We start from the raw sequence: 11,486 nt of genomic DNA on the forward strand, positions 1-11,486 counted from the left end.
TCTTTGGTTCTGTGGGGTTGGGGCATTTTGTAGCAGCTCAGCTCTGCAGGCAGCTTCCCTTTTGCATTGTGCAGTGAGCTGTGGAAAGGAGGGCAGAAAGCTTTGCTGCCTCGTTTGTGTCACTGCATGGCTGAGTGAGTGGGGGCTGTTGGAGGCTGCAGGTGGGCCCTGGTGTGTGCAAGTCTGAGCTCAGGGAAGCCCAGCTTTAATAGGGGGTCAGAAAGGTGGTTTGGAGCCAGCAGTTTAGCTGTTGGGTGTTGGAGAAAAGGATTATTCAGTGAGATTGTTAGGAAGGGGGGAGTTGGTGCTTAGTTGGGATCTCCAGGGGATGTATTCATTAATGCAGTCACATATTGGACTGAGTTAAGAATCAGTAAGGGCATAAAATAGCTTCCAAAGCGTGGAGTCACCCAAGATGCATTTTAAAACGCTGAAAACGTGAGTTATTGGTGCTGTTCTTTTATAGTCACTGTCATGTGTGGATGAAAATAAAAGCACGTGGTGAAGGGCAGAGTACACTGAGTTTGGCATAAAGATGCTGGAAGATGGCTGCTGTGTGCTCTGTCCTGCCTAAAGAGCATTGGTAACAAGCTGGGCATGGAATGGGGAAAAAGCAGTGTAAACTTGTGCTCATCCTGGCTGAGATCTCTGCTGTCAGAAGCAGCCAGACTTATGTTAGAGCTTTCCTTTTGAAGGAAGTAAAACCTGTCTGATGTTTGCAAGGCTGTTTGTGCAAGCATGGTGTTTGTAAAAGGGATGGTACAGGTGTTTCTGGTGGGCCTTACAGTTGTGATTCAGGTTCTGTTAAGCTGAGTGGTGAATTTCCCGATATTAGGTGAAGTTAAAATAGCAAACACATTGTAGTAAAAATCCTGGGGTTTTAGCATTACAGAGCACAATCTTAAGGGTATTTTTGCTGTGACATGCTAATGAGAATACCTCTGAAGGCCACTTTGTGGCATGGAAACAACTTGAACTCAGATATCTTTCATACCTTGAACGGGTAAAATACAGTAATTGTTCCCAGGGCCAACTTAAGCTTCTTGATTCACTGAGATGTAAATCGCTGGCGGGGCGTGCAGGCGTATCGCCTTTTGGGCACTGCTGCCCTGTTCAGACCTTACATGCATTATAGGCTTACAGCAAGACAGGAGCAGCAGGGCTCACTCGTACAGGCACAGTGAGTTGTCCTTACTGGTGCGAGTTTCCCTCTGTCTCTCCAGCCTTCACATCATCCCCACTGAGCACATGGTGTTTGGCTTGTGGAGATGTTTCTAACATGCCTCTCCCTCCCTCCTTTAAATATTGCATAACTGCTATTTTTATAATACCAGAGCTATAAAAAAGCTTGCTTTGTTAGCCTTTGAATGGGAAGCTGTGCTGTATGATGTGCTGCCAGACCCGTGTTTTTCAAGAAGCAGCGAAGGAGTGTGAGCAGCCCTGCTGGGGGCTGTGCTTGGGAGCACTGCTGCCAAGCAATGTGCTGCACCATGGGCAGGAGTGTTGTCTGCACCGCTTGGGCCTGTGTGAAGTAAACAAGCTGAGCTGCTGCTAACAACTTCCCTGGAGGTGCATTGGGTAAGCAAGGTGTTGAGTGCTGGCTGTGTTGCAGGTGCTTTCTGCTACGCGGCCCTGTGTTGGAGCAGGGTCTGTAAGACTGAGCTCCTGGTGCAGCTTCTGCAGCAGTAGGACTGGTGCTAACCAGGAGCCAGAATCAGTGCTGCCAGTCGATGTCTCTATGTCAAGGATAATCAGGAAGGTGTTCACAGAGCTGTACTGCTGTCTTGGAAAGAGCCCCTCTTGCAGTGCCCATGTTCAGTGCCAGCACGGAGCTGTGCTCCCCCATGGCCTTGTGCATGCTGAGCTCTGCCCCCAGTGAGTGCCAGCAAACCTCTGCTTTGCACTGGAGGCACCAGAAGCCTTGCTGGTGCAAGGAAAGCCCAATTGCAACTCTGGAGAGATGTGGAACTGCTGCAGTTGGGAAATGGCTGGGGTGACACTGAGAGGTCCCGACCTGCCTGCCTACAAGCTGTGTGTCGTGCTGTGGGCGTCTCTGGGGACACAGTCACAGCACGGTGACGGAATGTGCTGGAAGGGAAGCTTGCTAATTTGGTAATGCTGTTACACTTCTTGAAAGCAAGGGAGAAAAAACAGCGAAGTGCTGTGTAGTGAGTAGAATATCGATCTGTTAGCTGTGGTGCAGGTAAACATTCCCGGAGCTGGAACCGAACGATCGATCCGTGTCCTGAAGTGGTGCTTTGACTCCAGTAATGCCCCCACGGCCGGGGCGTGCCGTGCGCGGTGTGCTGCAGCCCGCGGCGCTGCTTCTCGGTTAATGGAAAGCCGCCGGGTAACAAAGGAGGGCAAATAAAAATAGAGCCGTGACCTGGAACGCTTTGTGATCCCTTTGAACTAAGTGCGTTGTTGTTTGAGTAATGATCTTTAGACGAAATAAGAGGAGCCTGTTTTCGCTGCAAAAAGTTAATGATTAAAGCTCCTGTCTAAAATTAGAGCGATTTGACTAAAATTTTACATGCAGGCAGGCCGGGCTGAGCTGCGCTCCGTGACCCCGCGCCCGGTGGTGCTGGGGCGAATGGGGCGGTGCTGGTGCGCTGCGTGCCGGGACGGCCCGCCCATCGCCGGCATTGCGCAGGCGCGGGAGGACGGGAGCTGTTGGCCCCGCCCATCGGCGGCTGCCATTGGTCGAGGCGCGGTGGGCGGGCCGAGGCGCGGCGATCTGTCTGGCCGCGTCCCGAGCGCGCCCTCAGTCCGGCGCCGGCCGAGCGGCGCGCGGGGCCGAGTGGGGTGCTCAGTTCGGTGCTCCTCTGCTTGCCTTACAGACCGCTGGGCTGGAGCTCCGCCTGCGCGCCTCCGGGACCTCCGCCTCGGAACCGCCCTCACGCCGTCGCCTCCCTCTGTCTAATGCGCTACAAGGATGAGCCCAGCATTTGGAGCTATGGAAGTGGAGCACTATTCCAAGGGAGTCCTGCTCGAGCCCTTTGTCCACCAGGTCGGGGGACACTCCTGTGTCCTCCGGTTTAATGACAAGACTATCTGTAAGCCCCTTATCCAGCGGGAGCACCAGTTCTATGAGACTCTCCCAACAGAAATGCGTAAATTCACTCCGCAATATGAGGGTAAGTTACAGAACCATAGGATGGGGTCAGGCTGCTGCTTTCTGCAATACCAGCGTGCTGTGTGCTCTGCTGTCTCTGAAATCTCTTCTGCGTGGAAGAGGTTTTGGGGGTTTTCTTTTCATGTATTTTGATGTTGTCTGAGGCAGGCTGTGGAGATGCAGGGTGGAAATGCTTGCCCAGCTGGTGTTTGGGCTGCCTAACAGCATTAGAGTAGAGCAGCTCTGCTGGTGATAGCCCATATATCTCCCTTAGGCATAGGTAAGTCACTAACAGCTTGCGGATGTTTTCAGTAATTATCTGCTGCTTTTTTGTGGATTTGTAATTAATTTTCACCACTTGTTTGATGTCTGTTTACAGGAATTTGATAAGTTGGGTGGTGTTGTGTGTAAGCTTAATTGTGATCTCATTTATTTGGGGGTTTGTCCTTTCATTTTGATCACAATAAATACATGTTGGTGAAGTGTCTTGTTAAATATTTGCAGTGTTGTTTTGTCATTAAGGAAACGAAAATCCGTGGCGTTTAGGTAGGCAAAGATCAAATAGCCGTGATGAGGCTGAGTCAGATCTTATGTAGGAGTGGAAATTCCAGTTCTCCTAAACATTGCACTAGTTAACAGAAATTCTTTTCTTTGTTATTCCATCGATGGCTGGTTGGTGATTAATAAATAATGACCGAAGCATTTTTTAACTGGAGTTGCTTTTTATGGCACACTGACTTTAACAGCTGTAGGGTGACCGTTTGCACTGTTTGTGAAACTGGCAGAAGACTTCAGAGATGTTTCCCAGTAGTGCTGCCTGCGTGCTGGCAGAGACTGACACCTCTTACATGAGTTCTTTGGGACTGGAAGAAAATGTGGTCTTTGAGTGATCCTTTTCAGAATGTAATAGAATGATTGTACGGCTCTCTGAATGATTGCATGGCTCTCTGGGGAGTGTGGGAGGGATTTAGGGGATAAGGGGCCTCACTTGGGCCTTCTGTTATTATTTTTCCAGGATAAAGGCCATTTGCTAGCTGGTTCCACCCCCCTTTTTCCTGTTGTCCTTTCCTTTGTGGCAGCAGGAGTGTCAGAGCCTCTGCACCCCCTCCCATGGGCACTGTAGGTGTCAGAGTTGCCTGCCATCTCTCGCCGAGACCTCTCCCTCTGGCCCAAAGATGAGCTGCAAGAACTTGATTTGAGGATAAGGAGAGGGGACTGGAAAATAAAAACCTAAAAACCAATTCAGACATTGTTATGGCGTAAGCACGCCCAGAAACGTGCTAGTGTTAGCATGGGGGGCTCTGTGTCAGAGCACTGTGCTGGGACTGAATGCAGCGCGGTGCTCCAGAGCCTCTGGAGAGGGAGGGTCAGAGAAAAGTGTTCTCAAGGTTCGCCGTCTCCGTGTACCACAGATGTGTTCTGTACTGCATTGTGTGATTTATTTCACAACACTACTGCATTGCTGCTATCAATAAAATATATACCAAAAAGAAGAGCATGTGTAATTCAATGTAGTGATTTAAGAGGGATGCACTCGGACTAGTTTCACTGTCGTGTGACATCATCTTGTTTTGCTCTACTTGCAAGTCTTTCCCCTGGGGTTCTGCTGACCAAATCCTGTTTGCACAAGTGAGTTTTGCTTTGCTGTCATGCAAAAACTTAAAGCTTTCACTGTTTGGATTTTTTTTTTTTTTGGTGCAGATTTTCACTGCAAGTTGTTAACATGTTTGACATCTCGTTTAGGGTCAGACCAGTCAGGTTTTTTAATAAACATTTTTATTAATTGAAATTGTCTCCTGTTATTATTTGATTCTTACTTGATTCTGAATTGGAGAGAACAGATTTTTTTTTTTTTAAATATTCTGTCATTATGATAAATTGTCTTTTTTAAGGTATCATCTCTGTCTAGGTCTTTTGATATTTGTTAGGTTGGCAAATGAGGTTTGGCCTGTGGCAAGATAGAAACTAAGGACCAGGGTAAGAGAAAAAAAAACAAAAGTTGCTGTATTTTTAATGTTGTGTGTTGTAAAAGGCTTGCTTATTGCTTCAGCAATTCACAGCTGCTTATGTCCCTTCTCTCTTCAGGCGTGGTGTCAGTGAGCTTTGAAGAGGATGAAGATGGAAACTTATGTCTAATAGCATATCCATTAAATGGGGACCACGACAACTTGGAAAACTTAGACAATTCTGACTGTGAACCCAAAAGTAAGCTGTTGCGATGGACTAACAAAAAGACAGTGTTGTTAGAAAATGAGAAGCTATCTAAGGAGTGGGTCCGACAGCACAGGAAAGAGGAAAAAATGAAAAGGTAGGTTTAAGAGGGAGAGCTGGGATGCAGAGTGTTGAAGCATAGCATTTTTTGCTGTCAAACTGGGATAAGGTCTCCAGAATTCCAGAGAACACTCCACATCTCTGCTTTCAGTTTCTGTTCTCATTTCTTTCATCTTTTTCCTCACCTTTTCACTGCAGTCAGGCTCAGTTGTGAAACTGCCCTGTCCTGAGCCTGATAGCATGGTGACTGCTTTTTGCTGCGATTAGCTGAGAAGGGTTTTCCAGTGCTGTACAAAAGATGTGTTACAACCAAGCCATCACATTCCAGTTGTGCTGTTGTAGGAAGCCAGCTTTATCTCTGTTCATCATGTTCTCCCTGACGTTTTCTCATAATTATGCCTGCTGTGAGCTCTGTGAGCTGTGAAGTACTGAGCTAGAGCACTAACCTTAGCAAGAGTAAGGATACCTTGAAGTATCCCTTACTTCTTTGGAAGTAATTCAGACAGGTAAAGAATGCATACATTGAATTACTGCATGTTTTGTGACTCATTTACCTGTATGCTAATTGTCTGAATGTGCAGAAAGGGGGAAAAAACTAGTGCTAGCTGTTAGAGAATGCAAGTAAAACAGACCTCACTGGGTTTAACTTTATAAACTAAGTGTTCATTGTTGATTCACTAATCTAATCTAATGCTTTATTCTGTTTTCTAGTCATAAGCTAGAGGAAGAGTTTGAGTGGCTGAAGAAATCTGAAGTTTTGTATTATACTGTAGAGAAAAAAGGAAATATTAGTTCACAGCTTAAGCAGCATAATCCTTGGAGCATGAAATGTCACCAGCAGCAGTTACAGCGGATGAAGGAAAATGCAAAACACCGAAATCAGTACAGTATCCTTTCCTGAAGATGGAATGGGTAGGGCTCTGCTTTTTATTTCTTGAACATGACAGATAACAACTTAGTGCAGGCTTAACTCCAACCCAGGGATCTTTGTGAAGCAGTCACTTACATGGTGACTTGGAAGGGATTGCCAGCACTTTCCAGGATGCAGGCTTTTCCAGCATGCTGTGAAGTAGTGAGGGCAGGAAATCCAAGTAACTTCTGCAGATTGGGACTTAGTTAATGGAAAGGCTTTAGAGCGTTTGGGATCTTCCACAAAACAGACTTATTAATGTAAGCTTTTGGAGGAGGGGAGAAGTTAAGTGACTCTTTTTTCCCTTGGTGAGAGCCATTACTGTGATCAGTACTGAGGATCTCAAAAACTAGTTGCTGCTTTCCCTTCTCAGCAACTTCTCAATGTTGTCTGAAATATAGGGTGGGATGGTCTGATAGAGTGGTCTGCTTTGATAGTCTCCTTACAGTGAGCCTTTTTGATAAAGACATGCTGAATATAAACTGTCAGGATGGCAGCATGAGAAAAAAGCAGTGACTACATGAAAGTTGAGGCACTCTTCTGTGCTCTGCAGCCTCAGGCAGAGCATAGGAACGTGTCCAGAAAAGGACAGTGAAGCTGTGAGGGGCCTGGAACGCAAGTTTTATGAGGAGCAGCTGAAGGAGCTGGGGTTGTTCAGTTGAACAGAAGGAGCTGGGGTTGTTCAGTCTGCAGAAGAAGAGGCTCGTCTCTCTGCAGCTGTTTGAACGAAGGCTGTGGCAAGTTGGGGTCTGGCTCTGCTCCCACATAACTAGCCATAGGACAAGAAGTGGTGGCCTTGAGTTGGAAGGCATTCCAACTTGTTCACTGTAGGAAATCTTTATTCTCTGAAAGAGTGGTGGTGGGTGAGCAGTTGGACTGGATGATCTTGGAGGTCTTTTCCAACCTTGGTGCTGTTTGTGTGGCTGGGGGAGGTCCTGCTATATGCAGGCTTGCATGCAGCCAGTAAATCCTGCCAAGATACTGATACCTGTATGCTTTGGTAAGCAAATCCCTGTGTGTGAGGAGTTCTGGTGAATGAATTACCAGAACATCTCGGTGACTAATAAACTGTTCAGAGTGAGAGAAAGCACTTTGTGGCTGCGCAGAGTTGTCACTGCTTCACTGCAGGTGACTGATAAATTACCTGGGAAGTGTGTGATATTTCAGAAGCAGACCTTGTGTCCTGAGGTATTTGTGGGCTGTACTTTGTCGTTCTGAATCTGTGGCTTGTCTGCCAGATTTTGTGACCTCAATTACATTTTTCCCACTTACTGCAAATGAACAAAGAAACCACCTGTCTCATTTATCTTCTCTAGAGACCAGTATAACTAGGAGTAGGTAAGTACTTTAATACCAGGTGTTTGCAACTAAGTTTTGATAGGCTGCTGTTTAGTGGGCATAACTATGATTGGAATCATGGCACTAACATGCCTGTGGTAGTGGTTTTAAAGTCCTGTGACTGTACTGTGAGGATGGTTCCTTAACTAGCACTTCCAGAATTCATTTTGCTGGAAAACCTGACATCTCGATATGAAGTACCGTGTGTGCTGGACCTCAAAATGGGAACCCGACAGCATGGAGATGATGCATCAGAGGAGAAGAAGGCTAACCAAATCCGTAAATGTCAGCAGAGCACATCAGCTGTTATTGGAGTCAGAGTTTGTGGCATGCAGGTGAGAGGAAAGTGAGTTGCGTGTAAGGCAACTGACGAGTACCTGTTTCTGATTGTCTTTCACTTTCATTTCTTGCTTCATCCTTTGTGGTGTTGTCCTTGAGATGCTGTGCTTCATTTCGAGCAGTGAGAGGAATGAGGCTTTTGTGAATGACTTCCCAGTGGAAGGTGGCAGCTCCTGCATCACAGGGAAAGTGTTCTCTGAGCAAGAAAGTTATTATGGTGCAGGCTCCTGCACCATAAGAGTAATTGAAAATTGTGTAGTAAAATTACTGATTTGATTAACGTCTCCAGATAAGCAAGATAAGTGTAAGAAACAGTTGAGGAGGTCTCCTGGAACATGCATTTTGAATAAAACATGGAAATTAGCCAAGATTTTAACTAGCATCAGTTCTGTCTTGCAGACTATGAAAAGCTGTACATCTTTCTGTTTAAAGTAGGCTTGTTGTGAAGTGGGTTAGAAAGTGTGGTAAGAGTAGGGGCTGAATGAGATCCGTGCATGGACTTTCACCCAAGTTTTTTGTTTACTTGTTTCTGTATTTCCTAGAGTGACAAGTGGGAAAGAGCTTGTTTGTTTCTGAGGCTTTTCCGAAGCCTCTCCTCCCATCCAACAGATTCTGGGAATGCCAGCAGTGTTTGCTGGGACTTGTTCCACAGCACGACTCTTGGCATGATTGGTGTTCAGCTCACTGTTGAAATTCTGAGAAAAGCACGAGGCAGCTCCCACACTTTTGTTTCTGCCTTTTAACCACACTGCAGGGATTTGAGCTGGCTGGCTTGCTGGTTTGCCTTCCAGTACAGACCTGTGGTGGAAAACAAGGAGGAGCTTTAGAAGTACCTCTCGTGTTTACTTTGTGGAGTTGTTCTGGCATTTTTTCTGTGCGCTGTTTTGAGTGCTTTCCCGTAGGAAGAATCTTCCTGCAGGAGAACCTCCAACTTCTTGGAAATACGGAGATGTATGGTGGCACACCTTGCTTTTCTGAAACAGCATTTGCTGTCCCGTTCTGAGCTCAGCATCCTGGGAATGAACTGGTGTGCCTGTGAGCAGAGGCAGGTGGTGTCCGAGTGGCTGCAGTACAAGTTGTATCTTGCATGGAGATCTTGGCCGCAGCTTTCCTAATCTCACTTAAACTCCTCAATCATGCATTCCAAGTGGAAAAGCTCAAATGTAAACTGAAAGACTTTTCCACTTCCTCTGAGCCTCGAAGTTCCGTAGCCACTGCTGGCTGTTGTTGCAAACAGTTTCTGCAAGAGCAGTGTTGAGAGCGGCGTATCGTCGTGTAAGAGCTTTCCATAGCAGCCTTCTCAGCAGTGCCAGCAGTTCTAACTCCTCTTCTCTCTTGTGTGTGCTTGAATACACAGGTGTACCAGGCAGGCACTGGCCAGCTGATGTTCATGAATAAGTACCATGGGAGAAAGCTCTCAGTCCAAGGATTTAAAGAAGCACTTTACCAGTTCTTTCATAATGGCAAATACCTGCGCAGGGAACTCTTTGAATCTGTTATCAAAAAACTGACTGAACTCAAGTCTGTCCTGGAGAAGCAGGAGTCCTACCGCTTCTATTCGAGCTCCCTGCTGATCATCTACGATGGGAAGGAAAGGCAGGAAGTTGCTGTCGACTCGGACCCGGAGGACTTGGAGGACCTTTCAGAGGAGTCTTCGGATGAGTCGGCAGGAGCGTATGCCTACAAACCCACTGCTAGTACTGTTGATGTCCGTATGATTGACTTTGCCCACACCACCTGCAAGTACTATGGGGAAGATAGCGTGGTGCATGAGGGCCAAGACACGGGTTACGTTTTTGGACTTCAGAATTTAATAGATATTATTAAAGAAATAAGAGACGAAAATAGCGAATAAACAGTGTGAATGCACATCAGTAGAAAGCGCACTGTCGTGACTCTGTATTCCAAAATTATTGGCCACTTTCTGGTGGTAGGAATCCTTACAGGCTCTGCAGGGATGCTCCTGTCAGAGTCAGACTTGTTCAGAGGGCATTTACTTATATTGGTGCTGGACCTAGCACTGGCAAAACTTAGTATCCTTATTTATTTTAACTTTCTTAAACATTCCATATTTGATTACTCAGATACCTCTGTTATCCCTGTGTGTATACGTTCCAATAAAATTCTTTTGTTCATTGTAAGTGATGCTTGTGTCATTGCTGCTGACTGAGAAGGAGGTAAAGTTTTGAGATCTTTCTGGTGGTGTTGTGCAAAAGCAGCATTAGAACAGCAAAGCTTTCGTTAGCTTTCGTTAGACCACGTGGAATAATGCATTGCTTCTGGGCCTCCTGTCCAGAACAGTGAGTGAGAACCATGGCAGCGGAGAGCTGGGGCCTGGCCAGCAGCTGGAGCACCTGCCTCTGGGGAGCAGGGCCTGTGTGGGTCTGGAAGAAGGTGCCTCTGAGGGAGCAGAGGGATGAAGGCTGTTAGAGGCTGACTGTTGGCTTGCAACAGCCAACAAACTGTTTCCTGTTTTGGGATCTTGTAAACTGACTCCTGCTGTGTAACCCGTTTCTATATAAATTTTCCTAATCTAAGATGAGCCAAACCATACGTAAGAAACTCCTACAGGATTAGCTGTAATAGCAGCTGGTAGGGCAGAGCTGCAGAGCTTGCAAGTTATCTTAAGCAGCTTAAAATCTTACTTGGGACGAATAGGTGGGAAAGGAATGTCAGAATGTCAGAAGATGGGTGAATAATTGCAGTAAAGATAACCGAGCAGCCCTACTCGTTCCTCTTTGGAAAGAGGGATGTTTATTCATCAAAACACTTTTAGTTGGCTGACTTTTCCTCTTGGGAAGCTTGTAAATCAGCATGACAGTGCAAGAGCAAAATGGTGTGGAAGTTGAGGAGCACTGTTTCTTATTCCATTTGCTCAGGATAAAATGAGGGCGTGTAGAAGTGAGGGGTGGGGGTTGGGGGGTGGTGCTGGGGGTCCTGGCCCTGGCCTGTCTTTTGCTCAGGCTGCGGGAGTGAGAGGGTCGTGCTGATCCCCTGGGTACCAGCACACGGGGCTGGAGCAGGAATGCAATGGGCAGGGAGGCAGCCTGCCTGCTGCTGTCGGGTTCTGTTCAAAGTCTCTGCAGTGGCCGTCCCGTGCTCTTTTGTACTTTTTGTAGAGGTTTTTTAACCTTTACTCTTGTTAGTTTGTGGTTGCTTTTCTTGTTTGTTCCACAGTACTAAGATGCAAACCAACAGCAGTGTCAAAGAGCTACGTTTACGTTTTGCACTCAGTCTGCTGTTTTGCAGCTGCACGTGGAGATGGAGGATTGCTGCAAGGAGGCAGTGGTGTGATGGTGCTTCATGCGTCCCTGTGCCTAGCACAGCCCACAGAGAGCCCTGCTGAACTGCCGCCGGGAACGTGAGCCGGGCGTGCTCAGGGGCTGTTTGCTGTTGGCACTGCGGGTTGCAAAATTCCTTGGGCAGCGGTCAGTGAAACTTCCTGCTGTCCTCTGCGATGTGCTCTAGGTGTGAGTCAGAATACCGGGAACGAGGAGCGGGATCGCCTGCAGC

At 47.0% G+C, this 11,486-nt stretch overlaps 1 protein-coding gene across 1 annotated transcript; it reads left to right on the forward strand.

The window, feature by feature from the left end:
* Positions 1-2,935: 2,935 nt before the first annotated feature.
* On the forward strand, positions 2,936-9,828 carry IP6K2 (inositol hexakisphosphate kinase 2; the record flags this gene model as incomplete). Its single annotated transcript, XM_079540529.1, has 5 exons — positions 2,936-3,137; positions 5,201-5,423; positions 6,098-6,273; positions 7,794-7,969; positions 9,331-9,828. The coding sequence occupies 5 exons, from the start codon at positions 2,936-2,938 to the stop codon at positions 9,826-9,828; spliced, it is 1,275 nt and encodes a 424-aa protein (XP_079396655.1).
* Positions 9,829-11,486: the final 1,658 nt, after the last annotated feature.

Source organism: Tetrao urogallus (genome assembly GCF_951394365.1).
Source record: "Tetrao urogallus genome assembly, chromosome: 10".
In the NCBI taxonomy this organism is placed as follows: Eukaryota; Metazoa; Chordata; class Aves; order Galliformes; family Phasianidae; genus Tetrao; species Tetrao urogallus.